The following is a 27,638-nucleotide window of genomic DNA, read 5'->3' as shown; positions in this document are numbered from 1 at the left end:
AAATTAATTAGAGTAAATATGGCTCAAGAAGTGAAAGTTGTTACAAGCTGTCTCTTTTAAGAAAGTAGCAAAAATGCAGCTGTTTTCTGCTTCCCTAATTTTACTTAGTAGCTGATTATAGGTTATTGAATCTACCATGTGCTAACCTAATGATTTCATTCCTCCAGCCATCCTGAGTTAATGACTTGATTGGGTAATCCACCTAGCTATTAGGTTTAACAAAAGCTTGGGTTTGCTACATCATTCAGGATAGTAAAATACTAAAGCTTATTTATTTATGTTCTAGAATAAATGCTAGTGGGATACCCTTAGTTAATTTTTTCTGTAGCTAGCAAAGGTTGTTATTTTCTTTCAAATTTAATATGATTTTTTTCCGGTGTGGTGGCATTTAAGCTTTTGTGTTATATTTTTACACTGATTTTATTCTTGCTGATACTCTTGTGCTTTTAGTATCCAGCTAGAAGTGAGGTGCTATCTGAGCAGAGAGGAGGCTATCTGGCAGTAATCAGTTTGATGGGCAGCAGTTTTGGGCAGAAATATTCTATTATCAACACATAAATGGGGACAGCTTTTTCTATTAAGCTTTTGCTAAACTTGAATTTATTCTCGTCACTGTTTCACTTTGTGCTGAAGTTAGTCCAACATGGTAAGCCTGGAAATCTTTGCAGCAAATTTAAGTGTCTGCAAAAAAGAGAAGAAAAAAGAAACATTTTATTTTGACCATTGGCCTTATGAGGCTCTGACTTGCCAAATGGTGAAAGCTAAAGGCGTGAATGAAAAGCTTTGCCAAAGCAGAGTTTGTCCATGTTCATCTCTTTAGTTATAAAGTAAATTAGTCACTTGGTGGTCACTGCCTGGACTGTGGACCCTCAACAGCTATGTCTGGACACAGATCCGAAAGCATCTATTATGATACCCAGGGAAAGCTGCTGAGCCAGGAGGGGCATCCAGACATTCCTTGTAGCTGTTCAGCTGCTAGACCATCTGGAGGGGAAATAAAAGGCCTGGGCTAGGGCTCTGGCATTGTGTTCATTTATTATTTGGTTTTTCCTTGCCAGACTTTGTCTCCTTTTCACTCCCTTTGGGCCAGAGCAGACGTCCCCTTTGGCTGGTCTGCCATTCTTAGAAGCTCCTTTCTATACCTTGGATGCTGGAAAGTTCACAGGTTCATGGATCCACTTCATGTGGACCTTATGCTGGGGACTTCATTATCCCAGCAGCACCTCCACCTTGCTCTTTTCCGATCCCAGTTGGCACTGTGATTTCATCAGCCAGGGCTGCCAAAGGGAGCACAGTGACACGAGTCTCTGATGGACTTCCCTGTCAGGGTCTGCTCATTCTGGCAGCCTTGTTTTGAGTTATTTGGAAGGAAAATACTCTGAATAGTTCTTATTATGGGCGGTTGTTGGGTGGTAATTGTTATGATTAATGGCTCTTTGCATCTGCCTCTTATTTAACCATCCCTTGTTAGAACTCCAAAATATTGCCCACACTGGCCCTTTTATTCCAAAGGAGTCATGAAGGCTTCTGGCAACTTGACTGGGAAGGTAGATGGTGATGAGAGGCCCAGGTTTGTGGCAGGCTTTATAAAACTGGAATTGTCCTTGGCAATTTGAAGGACGATTTATCATTCAAAACCCAACTTCCTTCATCTCTAAGGAAGATTCCTGTCACTGGTGAGTGTCAGCTAGGCTCTGACTCTGGAAAGCATTGAATTGCACAGATTAGACATGCTTAAGTATTTGTGGGGGGAAGTACTTTAACAATTATCAGTTTCTGGACTGTGCCCATTATCGAAGACACAGGACTCTTCATAACCATATTTATGTCAAAGTGCTTGTCTTCTTTGCCTTTAAATCCCAAAGCTACTTTAGAAAAAAGAGAATGCTTATTCTGTGTATCCTTAGTGTCTCATAGGCTATAATTAGTCAATAAATGAATCAAGGCACATAGGGAGGAAGGAACCCCACCCCTCCTCCTTCCATTTTGGAGGAGTTTAGTTTATGGCCACCAAGTGTTCCATGGTCATTTCTAGTTCTTGTTATACCGTTCAGCTGGTTAACACATAAAAGTGGAGATAAGTGATTTGTCAATGATACCGTTGCAGTGGTCCCATTCACGTGCTCTGTGTGCATGTGTAGGACTAAGAGATAGTATAGAGTCAGACCAGAGTTCAAATTGCGGGTCCATGACCATTATTAGCGTTGTATCATTGGACAAGTAGCTTAACCTTGCCAAGCCCCAGTTTCTGCATATTAAATGGGAATATGAGATCTACTTTAAAGAATTAGGAGGATTAAATGAAATCATTTATGCTAAGTACTCAACATAGGCCAGACTTAGAGTAAATGCTCAGAAGTTTTTAAAAAAAAAAGTGTCTTCTGAACTTCCAACTATATTTCAGCCTTTCTGCTTTAGTTTGACATTAAATTTATCAATAATCTGCCTTTGAAGATTGAGGAAGCACTGAACATTACTACTGTTACCATTTAGTAATATGATATGGCTTATATTTATAATATGTCCCTCGCCCATTCTTGCTTTCTGGGTTATGGCGTTCCACAGCTCCTGTTTTGCTTCTAGGAAGGCAGATCTATGACCTGTTGATGTATGTAAGTTACCCCTCTTCAGTTTACCCCTCCTTTGCAAATCGCAGGTATTTTCTTAGTTGTTTTCTCAATTCCCCTCTTCTATCAGCTTTCTCTGGGATTAGCCGCTCTTGCTTGCCATATTTAACCCTGAGAACAACCTTCCAGATGGGTATTATTATTCTCATTCTATAAACAAGGGGACTTGGGAAAGTATTTTAATACAGATTCTCCTCCAAAGTCATATCCCATAACAACAACAAAAATGCAGCTGAAAATTGAATCCACTGGCTTAATTACTAAATCATAGAATCAAACTTCAGATGGCTGTACGTGGTACAGTTTGGCAGTGGGTGCTCGCTTTCTACTTATGCTTGGATATGTCTAAGACTGAAAATGCCTTTGAAAAGGGGTTGGATGGGGAAAGTAGAGGTATGCTTGTGGAAGAAGTAGATGTCTCAAAGTCTTCATATGCTCATTTCTGTAGCGTTCGTTCCGGGTAAGTTTCCTTGTAAGGAATCTCCATATCCTAAGTCAGTCCCTGATGTTTTACTGAGTCCCTGGTGTGAAGAACAGACTGTGCTATGCATTTGGGGGAAGCTATAAAAGAAATTGAAATTGTGAACCTTGCCCTTAAAGAAATTTCTGCCAAGTGGGGAGAAAAATAATTCTTGCACATGAAATTACTGATGAACGCTTGGGGAATAAAAGCAGCCAGTAAAAATCCCTTCTGTGCTAGAAGAGTACTGACAACTTGTCACCATATGTAACATCTTTTGGATGTTTCCATATGATCATTTGTTCTCCAGCGGTGTGGCCGTTTTCCCTGTTAAGTCAAAAGAATGTTTTACTGAGCACAGTTCTTGAGAAGCAGGGAGATGAAATAAAGAGATAACAAAGGAAAGTTGCTGTGAAATGAAAGAGGTTTGATTTAGTGGAAATCCAATGACCTCCCAGAGAGCAGGGCACGATAGCGTATCAGATTCAAAGCTGTGGATAAGATTGGGACTTCTCAGTACGTTGTGAGACTTTTTTTTTTATATTGAAGTACAAATGAACTTATTTACAGAACAGAAATAGACTCACAGACATAGAAAACAAACTTATGGTTACAGTTACCAATGGGCAGATAAATTAGGAAGATGGGATTAACAGATACACATTACCATTGTGACCTTTATGGTCCTCTTTCATTGGTTTAGATGGACAAATCCCCACCCCTTAAAATAATTATTAAAAGGGGAAGTGTTAGAATTCTTTCACTTTTGAGTTTTTCTTTTTCTTGTTTTTTTTTAAATGTAAAGTCAAGCAGAAGCAGAATAGTCTTGCTTTTATGACGCTGGTCAGATTCCAGCCCAGGGGACTGCAGAACTCAGAGAGTGAGTCTGAGAGCTGTGGCAGCCCTGAAAATCCCAGTGCATCTTGGGGATTCTCAGCAGATCTTAGGTGATGATGAACTGGGTGGATGCTAAGTGAATCTCATTAGCTAAGCCTTGGCCCTGTCTAAATTCCTAACTTTTGAGGCTTTGCTTAACACCTTGGCTTTTCATTTCCGATGCTTTGATGTTTATTTAGCACTCTCAGGTTATTTTGTAAACATTTACGTGGTGATTAGTTAACCCAATAGACCAACCCTGGGAAGGCAGCCAAAGCTAGCAGCACCGTAATAGAAAAACTGATAATTAGGAGAAGAGACCTGGGAGGCCAGGAGCCTGGACCAGAACATTACCTCTTTGCTTTAATGAGTGGCCCAGCTGTTTGGATCCATATTCTGACTTCACCTCATTCTGCTGAAACCCTTGGGATAGTCGTTGGCTCTGTTTTAGCTTGTCATGTTTTGAACAGTTGTCTCTGAAAAGAAAGCAACCCAGCTTCGAGCAGCACTGATGTGTTACAGAAGGCTCGCTTATTTTCAGGTCTGGCTGCGTTCAGCATCTTAACGTGTGTGGTTCCCATGCTGTAATGATCTTCCCTATAACATAACCTCTAAGTTAGAGTTTTCTGACCCAGGACTTGGTTTAGTTAAAGGTGTGCTTTTAAAAGTAGAATGTTGGTTGCCAGGGACTAGGGGAGGGGAAATGGGAGTTGCTGGGCAGCGGGTATAGAGTTTCAGTCATGCAAGATGGGAAAGTTCTAGGGATCTGCTGTACAGCAGTGCGTGTGTAGTGAACAAATACGGTACTGCATACTTAAACTGTTGTTAATAGGGTGGATTCCATGTTATGTGTTTTTTATCACAATAAAAAATTATATTGGCAAGATAAATTATTAAAAAGGTGCCGCTTTTTATAGTCAAGGGGCTGGTTCTGCGAGCCTTGTTTGAGATGGCTGAGGTCACCCTCTCAAGGGTATATGTTCTGTTTGGCTTCCATTGCATCATTGTGAAGGTACCTTCACATGTGAAGGTTTCAGGCTTCCGTTGGAAAACCCAACACATTAAAAGTGAATGATTGTGCAAGCAAAAAACCAGATTTCATTCTTCAAGTATTGAGGGACCTAGAATTTTATGATATATATTTTTAGCAAAAAAGATTCTGAGAGATATTGATGACTCTGTGTTTTCACAAATCCCATGAAATGTGGAAAAATGGGAAGTCTGGGGTTAGGGTGGATCAGAGAGATGGAAGACCTATTAACCAGGAGTACAGAGGGGAGACTGTCTAGGTAGTGGAGGGTCCTGAGATTCTGTGTGATTCACATGTGGTCTGTGGCTCCTTCGAACCTCATTGAAAGGCTGCAGTTGTGTTTTCCCCTTTCTCTAGGCAAGTAAGCATTACCTAAAACTCCCTGGGGCTGAAGCGAGCTTCAGGCAATACTCTTCCTGTCACACCTCATGTAATTGCACCAGTGAAGTTAACTGAGTTGCTTTTTGAGGAACTCATGTAAGAAGTGTTTGATCTTATGTAAACAGGGAGTGGTTTTGTATCAGACGTATTCATTCAGTGCCTCTTTGCTGCAGCCCTCCAGTCTGACTATGGTGGGGGGCAGTAGGCTGAAGAAAGAGAAGGGAAACGGCTTGGCAAGTTGCAACATCTGGCAGGTCCTCTGGAGCCCGCTGAGTTGCGTGGAAGCTCTGGCCCTGCAGTCTGTTGTGGCTAACGATCACTTCGTTTGGAAGGACTGGATGTCAGAAGTGGCTTTTCACCTTCTCTAAGTCCTGAGAGGTCTCTTAAGACGGCTTTCTGTCTTGAGTTTGACAGACTGGCTGCCTGCCTGAGCGCCGGCCAGGAGAGTAGGGCACCTTTCTGCCCATGGGACTCCCTCATTCTGGTAACATTACCCCACCAGGGCCCGACCCTGTGGATGTGCGCCTGGTGTGAGTGCGTGTGGGAGCTCCCCTGGCCTGGACCGGGTTCTGGAAGGACCTGTGGTCTTGCTGGGAGGTGTACAGTGTTACCTCCCCTGCTGACCCTCACAAGGTCCCGATGGCCAGCATGAGGGGACCGGGACACACAGAGTGTTCTTCCCAAGGGGCTGGCAGGGGTAGGAGTGGCTAGTGGAGGGGCGGTGGCAGGACTCCAGCGCTGCCACCACCCATCCCCCTCTCTGTCCGGCACAGGTGAGCGCTGTGGGCGATGGGATGGATGAGGCAGAGCAGGACCAGCATGAGGCCCGACTCAAGGAGCTGTTTGACAGTTTTGACACGACGGGCACCGGGTCCCTGGGACAGGAGGAACTCACCGACCTTTGCCACATGTTGAGCTTGGAAGAGGTGGCCCCGGTGCTGCAAGAGACGCTGCTTCAGGACAACCTCCTGGGCAGGGTAAGGCCTGGGAAGAGGCGGGGTGGGGGTGGGGGGTTGGGAAGTGGGTGTGGTTTCTGCCCGGGCGCTGGGGGTGGGGCGAACCACAAGTGTTGCAACTTGTTTCTAACATCCTGGAGGTGTGTGCTCTTAGCTGTTAACCTGATAAACAGAAAAAAGAAAAAGGAAAAAATAAAAAGTAATGGGTGTGACTTAGCAGCGCAGTTCGCTCCTGTGATGAGGGCCTGCTTTAATTTGTGCTCTGGAATGAAGGTGTCCTCTGAGCCTCTCAGATGAAAAGAGAAAAAGGTAACAAGAGGATGTTTTCCAGTGCTTTCCTTATTCTTTGTGGATCATTTTATGGACTCCACACTCATCAAGAGAGGGGGCTGAGATTTCCATGGAAGTGAAGGAAAGTACAGTAAGAAAACTGCCATTGCCGGGAAGAGCAGCTTGCTGTTACGACTTTCACTCCCCATAAAGCTGTTTCTCGTGAGGATTGTTCCTAGGGTAAAGTATTAATTAAACCTTTCACCCAGGAAATGACAGGAGGGTAAGTGCAGTTTTACTTAAAACCCAGCACGACTTGCTTCCAACAGGGGTGTGCATGTGTACTGATGTTAGCTTTTACATACGAAAACAAATAGTCACGTTCTCCCCGTAGATCGAGTCACAGATGAGTAAGAGGTGAGAAGGGGTCCTTTTTTCCCTCTTGCTGTTAGTGGGAAGGATGTCTTGACCTGACAGTGTCTTCAGTTCTCATAATTAAAATTGAAAGCATCATTTGTATGGCTTTGAGTTGAATCTTGCTGCTGGTGTTTTGCATGATGAGAAGGAAAAATGGGCCATACTTTTTGAGCTCTGTTGCTGCCATCGCTGACACTTTGTAGACGTCCGTTTTTATCACGTGGTATAAATTGAGGAAGCAGCTGTGAAACTCAACTTTATTCCAGTGACCAAACTTCCTTTTCTTCATTTCATTTTCACTGTCTCTTAGCTGAAGCTTTGGGCAGGTGGCCTCAGATACAGTGCAGTGTATTGGCTCTCTGTGACGTGAGATGGACGGGAGTGGCGATCATCCTGAAGTTGAATGATGTTCTTGGGGGCCTGGCACCGTGGAGGTGGCATTTAACAGGGCTCACACTTAAAGAAAGTGTGAGTTTTTGTAAAATTAGAACCATTTTGGGTAACTTTGGGGGCATTAGCTGCTTGTGAATACACGTGATCCCTAGAAAAATGCTAAAAATCTTGCTTTGAAAGCAATAGAGATGGGACCTTTGAGAATTAAACTACTTGCTTCTCATCATGTAAGGCACTCAAATGTTTTCTAGTTCTGCCTCAATCTCAGAGACTTCGGGGAGCCAACAGAGTAGCGTTTCTCACTGTCGTCCTTGGGGATCTCAGTCCTTTGGGTATCTGAGGAAGAGTATCAAAGTGGGGATCTGTTTTCACACCTATTAAGGCCGGAGAAGACATAATACAACTTCAGGTTTCCTTGAGAGCCAGTGTAAATGTGGAACCCGCTGCTGTAAACAGATTGCTCCCTGGCAGCAGATCGACAGCTTGCTCTCCAGATGCTACACGTCTTTGCCCTCCTTTGGCAGACTAAAACAGGGGACCAGTTATCGATTGATTCGTTAATGACTTGACACTACCAGCCCGCCTTTAGGTTTGCTCTTCGCCTGCGAATAATGAATACCTAAGTGGTCTATAGCCTGATATTTACTTAGTGAGCCAGTGATAAAAGTTAAATAGACGTATGCATATAGATTTCATGGGGGAGGTCCCTGGTGGTTGTCTTGAGAGCAGGGTTGGCATGAATTAATGCACTACTGTTAGATTTGCATTTTCTATGAAACTGAATTATTCTCAGATGATCACATAAACTGGGCCATATGCTGTTAAGATACTCTGTATGGTCTACAATTTTAAATTATAAAGAAAAATCTAAGTTCTACCATCTTGATATATTGAAGAGGAATCATAGGTTGTAAAATTATAAAATTGTAAGCTGTTTCTAATACCAGCCGTCTTTCTTCTCTTTAGATGGTATTTATAGAAAAATATGTAAGAGTTAGCAGTTTGGTTTAATAAAAAAGGAGGAAGAAATAACAGCATGACAAACCTAAATATATTCATCTATTCGTTAATTCAAAAAATATGTATTGTGTATGTCCGGTATGTCAGCATTCTAATGGTCTTATGGTATGAGTGCAACTTACGTTTATTGTAAACTAAAGTTTTCCATTAAATTGGCTTTTGGAGCACATTAGTACCCATCAGCCTCCTGGATGCTTGTGGTTCTAATTTTATCTTTTATATCATAACAAGTATAATTTTTAAATAAAAGAGAACATCTAAGTTTTACCTCCTTTGGTATTAAGCTGAATTAATCTTTTTTGTTGAAAAAGAAATAAGGTAAAAAGCATTTTCTCCCTCAACTAAGAATATTATCTGTTTATTTTTTATCTTAAGATCCATCTTTCATAACTTCTTGTCCTTTTTTTTTTTTTTTAAAGCCTAATGTTTCTTATGATGGTTGTCAAGGAAAGTAACTTAAATCGACTTGCCATTTTCATGCATTTTACTAATGGGCCATTTACCCTCAAATTAATCTGTCTGATCTTGCTTTATAACTTGAAACCATATTCCCCTGAGCATGGTGGTTACCCTATAAATGTTTGAAATGCCCAAAGATTGTGGATCACTGATTTAAAGGAAAGAGGACATTGCTGGTAGGTGTTTCCTACTAGGTTATCAAAAGAGCTCCATTCATATCTTTGTCATCAGTTAAGCACCTGTCAGGTGGGTCAGACCCCCCAAGACAAGGGATTCCTTGAAACACTGAGGAACTTATAGTCTGGTCAGGTAACATTCCTGGCAGGTGAATAGTACTGGGAGTAAATACTACAAACATTTAAGAAAGGGAACCGGGCTTCCCTGGTGGCGCAGTGGTTGAGAGTCCGCCTGCTGATGCAGGGGACACGGGTTCGTGCCCCGGTCCGGGAGGATCCCACATGCTGTGGAGCTGCTGGGCCCGTGAGCCATGGCCACTGAGCCTGCGTGTCCGGAGCCTGTGCTCCGCAACGGGAGAGGCCACAACAGTGAGAGGCCCGCGTACCGCAAAAAAAAAAAAGAAAGGGAACCATGTTAGCTCACTTATTGAACAAGTTTCCATCCAAGCAATTAATTCCAATTGTAGTTGCTTCCTGTGTATTGTGCCTTTTAAAGGAAGTGTTTCCACATGCCTCTCTATTTCCTTTATTAGAAATCAGAACCTAAAAAAAAAAAAAGAAAGCAGAAACTAAAGATGATAATTTACCTTGGTTTTGTTGAAGCCTTTATTTAGTTAGGTCCAGCTTTAGAAATACATTTTCCTTTCCTTATTGAATATACTGACTTTGAGACAAAGCTGCCCCCCCCATCCCCTGAGCTTCCCTGCTCTACTCTTTAATATGAATCTAGATGCTGACATATTTCATGTTCTTGACACTCTTTAGAATCAGAACAAGCCGCGTGGTAGCAGAACTTACCATTGGCTTCCAAAGAGTCACATAGGTGTGTGGACTTTGGTCATCAAAGGCACTTTGGAATTTTTTGTATTAAAATTTGATAACTGTACAAGTATATAATTCCACTCAGCTTTTGCAGTTTTCATTTTCAAGTGCTTGTGTTCTTTTATAAACATCATGATTAATTGTATATGGCCATTTGCTGGTTTGTTTCCACTTCATTCAGCTTTTTAAGATTTCTTTCACTTACATACATTTTAACTTTGAAAAGTGAATCAGAAGTACAGCAGTACTTTCTGGTGGTGATTATTTGTACTTGTTCTCTATGTGCAAAACTACCCTTGATCATCAAACAGTGCCTATTTATAACCACCCCATGTTCATGCTCCTGTTTCATATTATTGATCTGGGCTTTTTGAATGAGTTGGAGGGAAAGGTGGGAACATTTCTCATTACATCTCTTAAATGTCTGAACCTTTGCCATCTATCTTACTGTTTAACCTGAAACAGTGAGGGATATTTTCTAATTCCATTTTGGTCTTGTGACTCTGTGGGGTTGATTTGAACTCCTAAGGGTCTATAGTTCACATTTATAAACAAAAAGACCTTCTGATTAAGAGGTTGCAAGACTTGCATCTTTTCTTTATTAACACTTTCTTGTCAACCTCACTGCAAAATTGACTTTGGTGTTGTATACTGTGAACCTCGCAAGGTATTTACTTTGACATAAAGCAAGGGCAAAGGGGAGGGCTGGCCTTCCAGCAGCCTGTTGGGAAGGCCTTCTACTCTCAACAAGAGGTATGAGCAAGTGCTAAATGGCTGTTCTTCTCTACCTACTTTATTTCAATAATGACTGTCACTCCCACCAGAGAAAGTATGATCAGGAATGCTCATTAGATTTCTGCAGTATTTCATTTATACTTTTATGAGTAGCTTCTTGTTTGGATGGAGGAGACTTAAAGTTCTTCAGTATCCAGCACAGATTTTAGACTTCAGTGTTCATCTATATGACAGAGAAACCTAGAACCCAGAACTTGGAAAAAGATGGTGACTTGTCTGGGGTCAGGCAACTCATTTGAAGCAGCATCAGGATGGGAACCCAGATTTCCCAGTCCCTGAGTTTGAATGCATGTCTCCACAGCCTCCTCAGACTCCACATATGCAAATATGGATCTCATTCTCCATCCCCTGCAACCCACCCCCATCCTCAAACTCCCTCCCCCACCACATGGATGCCGTATGCTATTGGAGCAGTCTTTGAATCAGACCTGGATTCAAGTACTGACTCCTGCCACTTTTTAGCCATGTATGTACATTATCTTAAATACTCTGAGCCTCAGTTTCTTCATCTCTGTAATGGGAAAAATAATACCCTCCCTATAAGATTGGGCTGAGGTTGACTTAGAGCATGTGTATCAAAGGCCCATCTAGGAGCCAGGAACACAGTTAACTACTGTGTCCTGTGTCTCCCTGTACACTGCCCCCCTCCATCTCTTACACACTGAGAGTGGGTTTTCGATAAATGGTGACTTCCCAGGAGTGATTTTCTGAGAAAGCTCATTAGAGTAGGGAATGGATTTGCTAGCAAGTCTCTTGTGTGGCAGTGATTTGCATCTGTTTCTATCTGTAGGCAGGGCTCCTTGGGTCCATCTTGGAGTACAACTTCACACAGTCACTTTAGGTTTTACAAACCCACCTCTTAAAATGGCCTTTGCCTCTCTCCACGTTGTCTGCAGTAAATGACTACTAAGCTGCAAAAACCTAAATGCTGTGTTTAGGAGAAAACATTTGTAACTGTATCTTTCATTATGAAACCATGTCTCTTTGTTCTTCTGTGTCATTTCTCTTTGCATAATGCTGTCAGTTATTTTCCTCTACATTGACCTTCTGGTGAGTCCATATTTCTGTACCCATTTTAGCTAACACTTAATGTTTTGAATGTCCTTTCTTTGATTTCCCTGTGTATTAATAGCTGCAAACCTCCTAAGTGTGATGAGAGTTACGTGGGCCTTTGTCTGGTCTAATAAGCCCACTTTGTTGAACGCTGGCTTGAGCCCTCTCATCTCAGGTCTGTTTGAAGTGCTCCCTGCACACATGGGGAAACCGTATGCATCTGATCTCCATGATTGCTCGAGATGATTTTATGCAACGTTAAGTTCCTCATTCTACTTCCTGTTACAGGGTTTTTTGTGTGTGGTTTGAAATAGAATTTGTTTCTTATGCTGTGCTTAAATTATTTTTTCAGAAAGGCAAATTGTGTTTCTCAAAAAGCATTCCTATGAAATTTGGGGAGGAAAAGTGATGAGGTAAATTTCTATTAAGCGGTGGTGACACATGACAAAAAATATCAGATTTAACTAGTCTTCCTGTTAATTTAGTTTAAATGTCATGTGTGTTTTTAGTCAGTCATGTAATTTTCCCATTGCTGCAAACTGCCCTTTGAGGCATACAAGGTATAGGAATGCTTGTAAAATGAATGGTGGCAATTATTATTCAAATGAGGGGGTACCAACCGAGGTACACATGGCTCTCGCTGGTTACCATGTGAGATTTAATCGCATTGTATATTTCTGAAGATTTCTAAATTTTAACAGAATACAATAGTAAAGCTCCCTTGGAAGAGAAAAAATGGTACTTAAAAATTACAGGGACTGAACTGAGCGAGCCCACTGACGTGCATTTCTTCACAATAAGGGCGTTTATTCACATTTCGGTTCTGGGTTGTGCCCTCAGGGGCTTTTCTGCCCCATCTGTATTCATGAGCATTGATGGAAAATAGTAGTCACCTGCCTCTATTAGACAACTCTCTTGAAAGATGTGGAATTTACTGCTATTTAAAGCAGAGGGTCCAGTGTCTCTGCCCTCACAAGAAGGAAAATAAAGGTCAGTTTAAGACTTCAAGCTGCTCCAATTGTTTTTTGATCAGCTTGCCAGGTTTTTTGTTTTGGATTTTTAGATTCTTTTTGTGGGGGAAGAAGGGTGTCACCCAGATAGGCATTGCTGGATTGTGAAGAACCCCTGAGTTAATAATCATGTTTAGTTTTTTTGTTGTTGTTTGTTTGTTTGTTTTTTGCGGTACGCGGGCCTCTCACTGTTGTGGCCTCTCCCGTTGCGGAGCACAGGCTCCGGACGTGCAGGCTCAGCGGCCATGGCTCACGGGCCCAGCCGCTCCGCGGCATGTGGGATCTTCCCAGACCGGGGCACGAACCCGTGTCCCCTGCATCGGCAGGCAGACTCTCAACCACTGCGCCACCAGGGAAGCCCCCATGTTTAGTTTTTTATAGATTTTTTTCCTTCTAAAATGTGGCTGCTTTAATACATCCTAAGTCCATTTGGAAACCTTTAAGCTCTGCCTGTGAACATCTTGGAGAAGTCCAATGTCACAAAACTGTCCCTCTTTTCCTCCCTGCTGGCCTACTAGGACATGCTCATTTATCAGAGGCCCCTACCAGCTTTTTCTGTCTCTCTCAAAGTATTTGCTAGGTTCTGCCTTGTATTATAGTTACTAATGAACTTTCTTCTCTTCTTCCCGATTCCACCCTCCCACACTCTAGAATCTTATGTATTCTTTTGCTCTTGTGTCCTCTGAGTCCCCAGTGTCCTACTTTGTACCTGGTGACATTGTGTAAAGTTGAGGATTTGACCTGGAGCAGCAGAGGGATTTCCCTGCGAGGTCAGACCAGGAGTGAAGAGGGCCTGGGGCGGGCAGGGTGGCTGGACTTTGATGAGTCCATTCAGAAGGCCTCAGTTCTCCCGGTAACTCTATCACTTCAAGACAGGTGGCCTTGGGCAAGGCACATGCTTCCTCTGAGCCTCTCTCCCCTCAGTTCAAAGGAGGGACCTTGACCGTCTCTCATGGATGTTGTAAGATTCAACTGGCCAAATGTCCAGGAAAGAATGAGCCTACAATAATGCTCCCAGAACTCGCATTAATATAATTTTCTAATAACTGGATCTCTTACCCCATTTAGTGGCAAACTTTAAAAAAATTAAAAAGGGGTTAACCATTGGGGATTGAGAAAATTTTATTAAAATTTTACCCTACCAAATAGTATAATAAACATCATGAGGTTATTCTTGATCATTTAGAATCTTCTTGGTCTGTCAGTTATTCTTCTGTATTATAAGAACAATACCCTCAGGATTTATTTAGCAGCACGTAGATCCTTGCCTCAATACTAAATGACCCCAGCCTATTAGGTTTTGAGTGCGTATGTCTTTTAAAAAATTTAAACTTTTTTTAAGGATAAAAAATTATACTTTACTTTTGTTCGACAGGGGGATAGTTAATGTCTTCTCTCAATCCCAGTATGTCAGTAGCTACTTCTTGTACTTACCTTGAAGTGTCCCTGTCTTTTAGTTGCTGTTTCTAATCTGTAGTGGGTTGGGAAGCAGGAAAATGAAGCTGATAATAAATCATGTAGAGTAAGAAGAAATAGCTTCTGAGTCGGTTCCAGGGCAGATTCTACAAGAAGAGTGAGTGGGCCTTATGACACCTTCCTCAGCTTTGGACACCACTTGTTCGCTTCCCGATTGTCTGCCATGCTCTAGAGGACTGAGGCTGAGAGAGGAGCAACCTCTATGTCAGTGAGGTACATACTGTCTCAGAATTGGGTGTGTTTGTATGAGGCCTAAGTGTCCCTTGAATCTGGTATAATAAAGTCTTAGAAGTTGGTTAGAATTAACTTCCAGGTTATTGACGTCTTTGTCATGTTTGGAGGTTGGGGAAGTAAACTTGAGATACAGAAACCCCTGAGTTACCTGCATGGCTAATCCTCGCCGAGTTGAACTATTTTAGGACTAAATTCCGAAGGGCTCTTTCCAATGACCTCTATCAAAACTGACACGTTGAGGAGACCCAGCAGAGACCCACAGAGTCAGATATAAGGGATGTGAAAGTCTCAAGGCAACCACATCCCTTTTGAACCAGGAGCCTCCTCCTGTTCAACTCATTACTGTGGCAGTGAGGGACTCTGGTTTCATTTGGGTCATGTCCACTGATAGCCTAAGGGAGAGGAGAATCTCGGTGTTGGGGTCCCTAAACACAGCAGACCGGATCCATTTCTCTGATGCTGGCCAGCTGCACAGGTCCTGGGGGGAGGCAGGCTCCTGGGCCTTCTGCTGTCACCCCCGCCCTACCACTTGGCTGGTTGGGTCACTCTCATGGCCAGTTGCCTTGCTTGAAATATGGCCCCGTTTCTCTGTGAAAGTGGTGAGAACAGTCACCCCCATTACTAGTCCTGTTAGTAGTGTTAACTACCACTTGCTGGCTACCTAGCAAGTCCCAGGAAGTTCTAGACACTTTACATAACTCTCATTTTATCTCCCTAAAGCCACTATGAGGGAGGCGGTAGTATAAATAACATAAAATACATGCAGTGCCCTTAGCAGTACCTGCCTGATTCCCTGTGACAGTTCCTGAGACTATGTGCTCCATGGCAGCTCTATCACCGGGACCTAGGATAGGGCCTGGCCCATAGCAGCGGCCCAATAAATATCTGTTGAGTGAATCATCAAGATGAGTTGTTAGATAACCCATTTTTCAAGTGGAACAAACTAAAACTTGGAGAGGTTTGGTAATTGAGCCAATTCACAGTGGCTGAGCCAGAGTCAGGACCTAGACCCAGCTGCCCCAGCTTAGAGCTTTCACTCCTCACCCTTCTCCTGCCCACCCTAAGAGGAAAGCCTGATTCTGGTAGGAAATAATAGATGCCAGGGTGGGAGATGCCCCTGAGTGGGAGAGGCTTGGGTAGGTGCTGTTTGTGGACCGGCTGGTTGGGAAGATGGCCTTGCCCCCGGTAACTGAAGCTGGATGCCACGGTGCCTGAAGCCCATCCCTGACTCTGGCGGAACCTAGTTCTCCTTCCTCCCCCAGGCTTTTCCGTGATTCGTCAGCTATGAAACCTAATTAGCACAGTTTATAATTCTTGTAATCTTTTAGTCCTTCATTGATTGTACCACCCTGGCTCTTTAGCAGATGCCCTCCCTTCCTGAACAGACTTCTGCTCTGGCTGCACAAATATGCTGACTTTTAGTCTGTGTGATCTAAAGGAACATGATTTTAGAAAGCAATTTCAAGTAATCAAAATGAATGTGGTAGAGAAATCACAAATTCTTTGGGAGAGAGTGGTAAATTGCAAGCATATGCTATTTTATGACATATGAATCTCAGTGGATTCCTCTCCTTTGCACTGATTTGCATGAATAAGACATATGATTGGTTTCCTTCGTTGTTTAGATAACTAACAAGGTTTGCTGCTTTTCCACATTTAATTCAGAAGTGGTTTTTATCTGTCACTATATTTAATCTCCTAGGCAACGTTTTGTAATGATGTCTAAAGAGACCCATAGCAGCACAAGTTATAAATTTACCAACATTGTATTTACATACAGGGTTCTGTATAAATAGGCACCACGTTATTAAACTATAATTATGATGACAAGAAATACCATCTCTCCCTTCTGCCGCATGGTGAGATCATGTAAATTTAAATTATAGAAGAATGTACTTGACCATAAAGAAAAATATTTTATCCCTTTAACCAAAGTAATATCCCAATTCTGAGTATTCACTTAAATGAAACTCAGGTTCTTTCCTACTTCAGTCAAGGTAATTGTATTTTTAAGAATTCGGGAGAATGCTTCCCAAGGTTCTTTTATTCTTTGTGTTTGCTATTGATTTCTATTTGTTTATAGAATTACAGGGGCCTTGGGAGATAAATATATAACATATTCCTGCCTCAAGCAAGACTGTATTTCAAGTCATCTTCGAAAGGTAGTTTCCCCTCTTCTAGAATATCTTAAGAGATGAAAGCATCTTTGGGACATTGTTACAGAGGATCATTTACTTGGAAAGTTTTTTCTAGTACCTGACCTAACATCTTTCTCTTCCGGTCTTGTTTAGAAAAATTAAAGGAGCTAAGAATTCAAAACCTATCTTTTTCTGAGTTTATAAAGAGGGTTTTGCTGTGTAGTTTTCCCCCTCAGGGTTGAATAAATATTGATATTAGTGTTGGTGACACTGGCGTGCAAAATGATCAGCCTATTTTCCCTTCAGTGCTTTAGAGAAATGAAGAAAAAAGGGAACAAAAACAGGTTATATGACTCACTTCAAGGCTGTCAGATGCTAACAAATGGTTCTGGAACCTTGTAGATGGATTTGCTTCCTTAAGGCTGTGGAAACTATTTTGAATTTCTTTTGAATTGTTTATTTTTAGGTGCATTTTGACCAATTTAAAGAAGCATTAATACTTATCTTGTCTAGAACTCTATCAAATGAAGAACACTTTCAAGAACCAGGTAAGGACACTAACTTTTCCTCTCTTCCTTCTGCTTTAAAATTTGTCCAGGGAAGAATTTGGGGACCTTGAAGCATGTCTGTGAAAGCTTTGGGGCATCCGCCTCCCACAGATTGAGTGGTTATTTTTGGTCTTTTGACATGGTCATAAAAGCCTTGCAGCTGTTGCACACTAAGATGAGCCTTCTCTACCACAGCAGCGAATTGTGGAAGAAATCACTGGATTGTTCCTAGGAGCTGTGTCAGATGGTGTGGCCAAAACTCATTCTAGGAATGAGCAGAGTGGGGCTGAATGGTACTTCCTCCCTCCTCATTTCCTGTGAACGAGGAACAGTATGAACTGGGGGGGGAGTTTTGTCTGAAAGAAGAAGGTTGACCAATGAAGAGATAATTTTATTCAGTCCTACTGAGCGGATAGCCCTCTGTTACAGACCTTATCACATTATATTATAATTGTTTTTCTATCTCCTCTCAAGTGATAGTTCCTTATGGTCCACGTTTGTTCGTTTTTGTACTTTTAGTGCCTAATAGGATGTTTAGCACATAGTAAGTGTCCAATGAACGTTATGAAATGAAAAACTTAATACTATACTTCACTGATTTTTTTAAAGGCACCATAAATTATGACACAATTATTTTATATACCTCTAAAAAGAAAAATTATTCTCAATTATAATGGTAAAATGCCATTGTTTGTAAGACACATAATAATTTCAAAATATTCTAATCTAGGGGTGTGTGGGGGGAGGTTATGTCTTAAAATCAATGAAATATGGTAAATATTTAAGGGGAAGTCTAAAACAGTGTTGGAATTTATATTATAATACAGTCTGGTTTTATAAAAAAATAATCAGTGGTTATTAGGGGCTAGGATTAGAGGTTGACTATAAAGGGGCACAAGGGAATTTTGGGGGTGATGAAACTGTTTTATATCTTGATCGTGGTGGTGGCTACAGATTTTACCAGTGTTTGTAACCCATAGAGTTGCTCACTAAAAAAGAGAACACTAAAAATATAGTCCAGTTCTGAGACTGAGGAGAAATCATTGACATTTTGTCACTATAAGGAGTCACTCAGTGTGACCTATTTAGAAGAAGCACAAATGGGAACTCATGTCTTATCCTCACTGGTGATCTAGTTCTTCATCGTATCTTCTGAAATGCCCCAGATTTGTGTCATATGTATGAACTCTGCATTTAGCAGTGTTTTGGATTGTAGATTGAGTCTCCCCCTTTTTGCTAAGGTTATTGCCAACTCTGAGGCTTTCCAGAGCTCTCTGCAAGCCCCCAGTGGGCCTAGGAGGGAGGTTATTGCATTCTAGAGATTTTTCAGACAAAAAGTAGAATTTCTGTAGGTGAACACTGCTGGAACATGGACTTTTGTTCTTATGGGGTCTCACATTTTATTGGCAGTTTTACGTTTTTAAAGTTGTCATCTTGGGAATTCCCTGGCAGTCCAGTGATTAGGACTTGGCGCTTTCACTGCTGGGGCCCAGGTTCAATCCCTGGTCAGGGAACTAAGATCCTGCGGCCAAAAATAAATAAATAAAAATTTGAAATCAAGGTTGTCATCTTTATTTTTTTAATTTATTTATTTAATTTATTTATTTTTGGCTGTGTTGGGTCTTCGTTGCTGTGCACGGGCTTCCTCTAGTTGCAGCGAGCAGGGGCTACTCTTCGCTGCGGTGCGCAGGCTTCTCATTGCGGTGGCTTCTCTTGTTGTGGAACACGGGCTCTAGGCACACGGGCTTCAGTAGTTGTGGCACATGGGTTCAGTAGTTGTGGCTCGCAGGCTCAGTAGTTGTGGCGCGTGGGCTTAGTTGCTCCGTGGCATGTGGGGTCTTCCCGGACCAGGGCTCGAACCCATGTCCCCTGCATTGGCAGGTGGATTCTTAACCACTGCGCCACCAGGGAAGCCCCAAGGTTGTCATCTTGATGACAGTAGTGCAAGATCTAGGGACCCTGACTAGAGCTATGGTGACGTTACCACATCTGTTTTATTTCATATGAGCATAGATAACATAAGCTTAAGTTCAGTGTTCTTCTGTATTACCATAATATGGGTTTGGAACAGGCAGTGCTACCACTAGTTCACGTGGTCCTTTTGCTGCTCTTTCTTCAAAACCTCTCCTGTCACCTGCCAGAAAAGTGTCATAATAAATGTACAGATTGATGTGACCACAAATGTGAAGGGTGCCCCATAGAGGGCTCTGAATAATGGGGAGGTAGACAATGGCTGGCTGAGCTTGGTAACAGCTCGGAAGTAAGGTTTATGAATTCAACTCCAGGCGGTAGTTTCAGAGTTATGTATATGCCTCAGTGCTGTGCAGGCTGAGGCCATCATTTGGACAAATCTTCCAGGGGGACACGTAGAGGGATTTTTATAGGTCACCGTGTACTCCATCCTTTGGGTGGGCTGCAGCAAACCTTTGTTACAGAGCTGCCCCAAATCAGTGTAATGAAGCAGCAAAGTAATTATAGCGTTTCATCCAGCGTGTATGCGACTTCCTAACGTTTGGCCTGGCAGCATAAAATCCAGGATTGAGCCTGTGCCTTAAGAGTGTTTTATCCCATATGAGGCTGGGAGTCATTCCTTCTTTGTTCCTGAGAATCTCTGCTTTTTCTATCTTTTGCCCATCGCTCCCTGGCCCTTCCAGTTGTTTTTGGGGATCATGCATTGCTTTCCACTCAGATGTTCTCCCACCCACTTGAAAATGTGACTCCACCCCCATAGGCTGTCTGGCTTGGCTGGCAAAAGACAGAGAAAGAAGGATCAGGACTCAAATGCTGTATATCGAGAGGCCACTTGAGTTCGCCCCCTCCTTCCCCTTTATGAAAATAACTCTCCCTTAACTCGTAGACCATATGATTGTAGGACTGGAGCAAATGCTGCCATTTTATTCATGAGCAAATTGAGGCTCAAAGAGGGATGTGGCTTAATTGAAGTCTCACAGATAGTAGCAGGGGAGGATGCTGACACTGTATCACCGAGGGATGGGACTCCAGGAGGCTTTGGCTTGAGGATGTTAACCCTCAGATGGATGAGCTGGGGGCAGCAGTCCTCAGTCAGTGCAGCCTGGCCAGAAAGATTCGACAAGCGGCCAGAGGCAGAAGGAAGGAGCAAATAAGAGCAAGTTTCACCTGATCATTAGTGACAGGGATGCCTGTGTCCTCAGCATTATTTTGCTGTTCAGGACTTAATTCATCTTCTACCATAAGGGGCCAGGGCTGTTGTATTTTTGTCTTGCCTATTCAAATCAGTGGACCTCCTGGACTTTGAGAGAAAAGGTTACCCTTAAACTATGGAAGGTGACTGCAAAAATAGGAGGGCCATGGTGCACAGCCTTAGACATTGAGTGGGTCATGAATTGATATTTTATAACATCCAAGATTTTTATAAGTTAAAAATATCAGGTGTTGCACCTGACTGTAATACAGAAAATCCAGCTTGATGAGGTAGAAAGACCCTTGAACCAGGAGTTGCAAAATACTGGCCTTGCTCCTCTAATTGGGTGGCCTTATACGTCACAACCTCTGTGGTCTTCAGTTGCCTCATATGTGAAAGTAGTTGTACTGGAAAATACTTAAAATCCATTCAGCTCCAAAATTCAGTTGTGTTGTCTCCTAATATCTAAATGACATCTACATTTAGGAGAAAGCTAGCTTTGTGTTTCTATGAAATTTCACCCAACATAAGTTGACACTATAAGGGTCTGCTTCCTAAGGACACATGCCCAGTATAGTTCATGCTTTCATATTCTTCTAATAAAAGGCAGTTGTATATAAATAATACAAAAACAGAGCTATAATAGGATGTCAGAGGAGATGGAATTAAGTCATTATTTATGTAGTCTTGGGTTGTGCCATTTATAACGTCTCTGCGGTACAGTGTCTTTATTTTTAAAATTAGAGGGTACGAGCTAGATGATTTCCAGCATCTTTTTAACACTGATGTGTATATTCTAAGACTCCTAGGAGAGAGTTTTTTCCCTAAAACAACAATAGTAACAACAATAGTACACAATGAAAAGTACTGAAATTCAGATAAGGTCAGAAAAGTGGGTTGGGGATGTAGAGAGTCCTTTGTAAATTCCAAACTGATTAACGTTACCGATGGCATAGCTCCCTCATGTCTATGTGTACAATTTAATTTTGAAATTATTTTCCTAGACTAAGAGAAGGACACCTTAATTATTAGTTACTTATTCGGCTTGCTATGGCTTTGGATGATAGGATTTTTATAATGGAGATGCTGGCACAGGCTCTAAGTTACATGGCACCAACATGCTGTCTGGATCTGTTCTCCAGAGATTTTGTCCTTGTTTGATGCATTTTACATTAGATTTGTGTTCTGTAGTAGATGTTAGCATCATGCAGGAAGCTCTTTCTTTCCCTCATGCGGTTAATGTAAAATATCTTTCCTTTGTTTACATGGTGAGGGAAAACTCAGGTTTGGAAAAACCAAATCATTAGAAAAAAAGGCATGCCAGGTGATTGTTTTTTTCTTTTTTGGTAATAAACATTACTAATTCCAGAAACTGCCCTATTTCTAGTTATTTTCCTTATATTTTGGGAAGCTATAAATATAATAAACAAATATCTCTTCATTCACTCAGCAAGGCAGGTCTCATGGCCAGACAGTGGGCTAGATCCTGGTTTGCAGTGATTGAAGACACAGCTGTATTCAGAGTTGAACTGAACTCTGGCTGAGGACCCTGTTTTTAGGAGATGTACACAGATGGCCCAACAGACGTGTTCTCTTGTCCTCTCTCTGGTTGAGTAAGGGCTTAGTCCTCGGTTCCTTTGGTATGTATGAGATGCTAACAGTGAGCACCAGAAAATTTCTTCAGAAATTAAAAGTAAGGTAAAATCACTACCACTAACCACCACCACTATCAAAAGAGGGTGTGAGGACCCATTTCCTAAGGTCAGAGGGAATTGGAAACATTCACGCCCACTGGTGGTCATGTAAACTGATAAAACCTTCCTAGAATTATGTAAAACAATACCATAAAAATGCCTTTGGCCAATCAATGCCACTCTCAGATTTTAGGCTATGGAAATAATTATGGATGTGCATGAAGATGTGCGTGTAAGGATAGTCATTTAAAATAGTAAAAAAAACCAAAAAACCCAAAACTATATATATCTCTCCAAGAATAGATATTTGACAGTGTATTTTGGTTAGGCAAATTATGATGTATCTGTGTAATCAAAGACTAAGCAACTATTCAACTGTCCTATAGAAGAATACTTATCGTTACGATTTTACAAGGAGTAAGAAGGCACTCTTTTAAAAATATGTGTATGTGCAAAAAAGATACTCCTGTCATTTAAAATTAAATAAGTAGGGCTGGTGAGAATGTTGATAATGAAACAGTTTGCTTGGGAGTTGTGCTGATGTAAGTTTATTTCAATTCCAGTGTATGAGAAGGTTTCCAAACTGGGGACATGAAAATGGTAGTTTTCTGCAGGGAGTCTTAGAGAATTGGTGTGTCCTCTCATGTCAGCCCATTGATGAAGGGAAAGGAGATGACAAGGAAGAGAAAATTAGGGCATGAATGAGATGGAGGCAGCCTCAGTTTCTGAGATGACAGACTGGATGTCGTCACTGTGTGTTCGCCAGTAATCTCACCCATGGGGACAAATGAGGTCAGGGAATCTACTGCGGGACTGGGGGCTGTGAGGCTCTCCCTGACTCTGCTCTGCTGGCTTTGAGCCACCGCTGACCCCCAGGAGCCTCGGTGGGAGGACACTACCTGACAGAATAATGACCTTGCCCCACGGAACTCCTGTTGTATTCCCTTCCTCCGGATGAGGAGACCAAGCCTCAGGACGTTAGGTCCTCCTCACCTTGATAAGGACAGAGGGTCCGGGTCTGTTTGAATTCAGAGCCCACAGGCTCTTTCCATGAAGCACTGCTGCCCTGGAAAGCATTCAGTCCAGCTGGGTAGGTAATTCTAACATGTAAAATGCTTTTAGAAAAATATGACCATGATCGTTATTAAATCGGGAGCTATCAACAGTATGGGTCGCACTAAATTCATAGAAAAAAACGTTCCATGAAACTTGTGCCAAGCAGTTACTTGAAGGAAATGAGTTTTGAGTTGAGCCTTGAACAATGGGGAGGACTCAGTTAGGCTCAAGATGCAGGCAGGCCGATCCTCCTGGGAAGAAGGTTGGGGAACAATCACATCATCATTATCAACTCAAAGAGTTTTTCTTACTGACGGACCTTCACCTGCTCTAGGGCTTAGATAGACCATCTGATCAGACCAGTCAGCCCTGGGGGTTGCCAGACCACACCCATCCACCATCCTCAGCACCCTTGCAGGGTGCTAACCTTCCCCTCGATGCTTCCTTCCAGGCAAGGCTAATCAGAGCCACCTTATTACCTTTGTGCCCAGAAGCCCCTGTGTTCGTGCAGGAAACATCACTCAGATTGCTAAGAACTGATGTGAAGACTGCTCCTAAAATTCTGTCATTGCATCCGGGGAGGACCTGAAAGCTCCAGTTGACATCTGCATCTCGTGTGAAGATTCTGGAAGAGAGGCGTGATTGGGGAGTGGGGTGCTAGTGGCTGGGAAGCAGCTGCCTTGGCAAGGGCTGTGTGCACACAAAGTGTTGGGGTGGGGAGCCTGCCTGCTGACGGTCCCTGCAGAGGCAGGGCACACTGGGAGGCAGAAGGAATGGCCGATAGTGTCCAAAGGCTTTCCGGGTGTCTTTTTTTATGTCGTTCATTCTCTCTTGGCTTCTCTTCTCCCCTCGCTTCCTTGGGACATCTCCCTCCCCATCCCTTCTTCTTTCCACTTCTCCAACTCACCTCCACCCTCCTCTCCTCTCCTTCTTGGCCCCTCACTCCATTCTTCTCCTACCTCTTGGTCCCCAATCCATCAGTTCCTCCTGCTTCCCCTCCCCCATCCCCACATAGGCCTCCAGCTCTCTGCCTGTCTTCTGTCCCTCACCCCCTTCCCTTGCTATTGGTCTCAATCTCTCTGTCTCCTTCTGTGTTGGTCTCCCCTTTGATTCTTTTCTTCCCTTTTCTCTTATTTAGTATCAGGTGTGGGTTTGCACTCTGACTGTGTAAGCCCTGTGCAACGGTGCGTTCAGAGTAGGCGAGGAGGTGGGAGGTGCAGTGGGGCTGGTGGTGCTCATTTGCTGCGTGACTGCCTCTCGTGGGGGGCTTGTCCTGAGGTTTACACGTGCTTCATTTTTGACTCCTTATTTTCAGAGGGGTTTCAGGAATCCCGTGAGTTCAGCAGAAATGTAGTATAGAGGGCTTCAGATGATCCCCCTGTGCCCAGGTCCTTTGGAAGGGGATGGGGTCTCTGGGAAAGATTTCCCAGGCTAACGAAATGGGGCAGGAAGGGAAGTAGAAAGCAAGGGGGTCTACATGAGCAATTCCAAAACAAGAAGATCAGGCACCATAAAGGCAGGGCTTTCTTCTTCACCCTGGAAGTATCCTCAGGTCAAACAGGGAAGTTTGAATCAAAAAGTGTTACAATATGCATCTTATCCCTCAACAAGTACGATAGAATGCTTTGCCCATGGCAGGTGTCTGATAGATATAAGTTAAATGAATCCACCTAATACTGGAGTGCATCTTTGAAACTCTCCTTTAACTTCCCTTGTATGGGCTGAGGATGGCACCTCATCCCATGTCCTAAGCCTCGTGTTTTTCAAGAAAAGCATTGATGGAATAAATAGTGTTGAGGCTTTTGGGTAACGATTTCACCTTCCTCTTGGGTCCTCATTGCTTTGCCATTGGTCATTGGAAGAACTGCATGTTCCAAGTGGCCATCCACATCACACAGGTGGCTGGGGCAGTTCTGGGAGAGAGTACAGAGTGTGAACTGCCCTGCTCAGTTAGAGGGGGGAAGGGAGGGAGAGGCGGAGGGACAGGTGGGTGGCTGGTTGTTTTCCCTGCCTGCAGCTGGCCTGTGCCAAGTGGTCATTCTCATTAACATTGAATTTCAGTTTTTCTTTTAGTATAAGTGCAAGACCTTCTGGTCACAAGTCATACATGTGCACTGTGGTTCATCCTGGTTCTGGAAAGTGAACATTACCACACCTCTGGAGTTTCTCTTCTTGGTGCATCCCATTGTGAGCTCGCCAGGGGCTCCAGGAGTCTAAGACTCCTCTGGGCAGGCCGGGCCTGTCTGCTTTCCTTCAAAGCTCATTTGTATTTTTATGTAGTGATGCCAAATAGGAAAAATGGAAAATAGGAAAGAAGGGGAAATGGCTCAGAAGCTTGACCATCCAGGTAGAATCATAAATATACATTCAAGGAAATAAAATACTGAAAGTACAGGCAGTTCTTTATATCTTGGTTTTTTTTTTCCACTGGCATTTCATGTCCCTCCTTGGAGCTCGTGATTGGTGCAGTTACTTACACTTACGTTAAAGGAAGCTGTGTGTAAATAATTTCATTTCTTAATAAATTAAATAACCCTATATTATCTGGCATAGATAAAATTGTTCCAGGATAAACCCCTGAAATACATATATTACATCTGGATGTGCTCATAAAGTAAAGAAACTTTGCCCCAGGGCTGTGGTTTGGCAAGTCTTTGTTGGGCATGGTAAGGGAGGGGTAAGGCATTCTTTAATTTGGGTGGGCAGGAGTGTCTTGAAATCCCCACTAAGGCCTCCTGTTTGGTGGACTGCTGCTGTGCACTTGTAAAGCCCTGCTTGAAATTCATAAGGAGAACGCTGGAGTTTTCAAAGGCTTAGCACAACAATGGCTGTTGACCATGAATGTTCTCTCTGGATCTCCTTACTTTTAATGCCTTTCTTCCCCTTCTTATCTTGTAAATACAATGAGGCTGATGCTCTAAATAAAAGAAGGCTGTAGGAGTGTGTCCAGGTCTAAAATATAACTGTTTGTAATCGGTGTGATTAGTGTAATTCTTTATTGTATGGAAGTTTTGTGAAATTTCTTACGAGGAAACTTTAATGCCCCATTTTTCCTTTGTGCTAATATCTTTATTCAAAAAGATTCTACATTTTAATAGATTTCTCTAGAAATTGACTTTGTGATGTATGTACATTCTGCGAAAGATACTAACTTCGAGGTTTAAGAGTTAATTTAAAGTTCCTGGCAATGCAAAAATAAGTAAGTGTATAAATAAACCAAAACTCCACAGGATCCCTAATGTTTCACAGTCTGTTATCTTTCATTGCTTAGAAAAAGAGCTATTTCAAATCTACCACTGCTCCCTACACAGCATGAAACATTTAGTAGTAAATATTTCATCCACAGGTGGATTTTGGATTAAATCACAGTGGGCTGTGGTTTTTTTTGTTTGTTTGTTTGTTTTAAGACTGTGGCTTTTCCCCACTGCTTTTTTTCCTCTGAAAAAGTACGGCACGCATTCAGAGTTCCTCTGCCACTTCCTTCCCCAGACCATGACTTATGTTCTCATACCGGGAAAATCCCACGTTCCATTTTCTGACGTTATACATTTTCCCTTTAATCTTTTCCAAACCCCCATCATCACTAATGGTGTATCTTGTTGTCTGCCACTAAAATTTAAGAATATGTAATAAATTAAGGATGGTTCTACATTGCCTTTTATCTGACTAGCATCTGTGGGTGTCAGCTGCCAACAAGTAGCTCGGGTGTCTGGGCCGCTCCTGAACGCTCACAAGCTGACACACTGTCTTCTGATAAAAGGTACCTTCAAATATGCATGCGACTTTCAATATAACTTTTGTATGCTTGAACACTTCCTGTAAGAGAATCGCTCGACCTAATAAAATGACTTGGCTGGGACTTTGGATATAAATATTGCTAGAAATTATAGAGCAAGCATAAATACTTCACTCTGAGCTTTGCTGAGCATTTTCAGGATGTTTCTGACCACAATTGTGAAACCTAAGCTTATCCCAGAGGAAGGGCATGGGAGCGGGGAGGACAGAGTTAGTCACGCAGGATCACCAGTCTTCCCAGGGAGACTACAAAGTAATAGCTACCCCCTAACATGGTTTCAGTGGTGATAAAGGAAGGGTTTTGTTCTTTTAGTTCTTATCTAATCAGTTACCCTTGTTTTGATGATCTGTGTACAGCCCTCATCTAAAAATCTACATGTCTGAGTTCAGACATACCTTGTTAAGACTGTCATGTTCAAACAGAACACATATTATGTTCTCCAGAGAGACAGTATGTCCATGTGGGTGATAAGAACTGAAATCAAAGCATTGCCAGTTTTATATTTTAATGGAATACTTTGTTCTCCTAATTCTGTTCAAGGTGCTAAAAAAAGTGTGTCTCTAAGCTGACATTTCTAATGAGTGAAGTATTTATTTTATTGCTCTAAAGCTACCATTGTAGAGAAAGGTTAGTATGTGGTGGTGATGGTGGTGGTGGTGGTGGTGGTGGTGGTGGTGGTAGTGGTGGTGGTGGTGGTGATGGTGGTGATGGTGGTGGTGGTGGTGCTGCTGCTGGTGGTGGTGGTGGTGATGGTGGTGGTGGTGGTGATGGTGGTGGTGATGGTGGTG

At 42.5% G+C, this 27,638-nt stretch overlaps 1 protein-coding gene across 15 annotated transcripts in view; it reads left to right on the top strand.

Annotated features, from left to right (window-relative positions):
- Positions 1–27,638, top strand: part of NIN (ninein) — a 111,856-nt gene that overhangs the window by 2,998 nt on the left and 81,220 nt on the right. For 13 of the 15 annotated variants that reach the window (XR_003795724.1, XR_003795723.1, XM_029236169.1 and 10 more), the window contains exons 3-4: positions 6,148–6,351; positions 17,060–17,141. Coding sequence is in view for 13 of the 15 variants with exons in the window: in XM_029236169.1 (XP_029092002.1) it covers positions 6,169–6,351; positions 17,060–17,141 (265 nt within the window). In the remaining 2 variants the exon portion in view is untranslated. Of the gene's footprint in view, positions 1–5,388; positions 5,859–6,147; positions 6,352–17,059; positions 17,142–27,638 lie in introns of those variants that run through there. The other 2 variants (XM_029236168.1, XM_029236172.1) reach the window with 2 other exon arrangements.

This window comes from Monodon monoceros, unplaced genomic scaffold (assembly GCF_005190385.1).
Source record: "Monodon monoceros isolate NGI ecotype Baffin Bay Population unplaced genomic scaffold, NGI_Narwhal_1 Super_Scaffold_21, whole genome shotgun sequence".
Taxonomy (NCBI): domain Eukaryota; kingdom Metazoa; phylum Chordata; class Mammalia; order Artiodactyla; family Monodontidae; genus Monodon; species Monodon monoceros.
The sequence above is the reverse complement of the archived record's forward strand: the minus strand, read 5'-3'. Positions and strand labels throughout refer to the sequence as shown.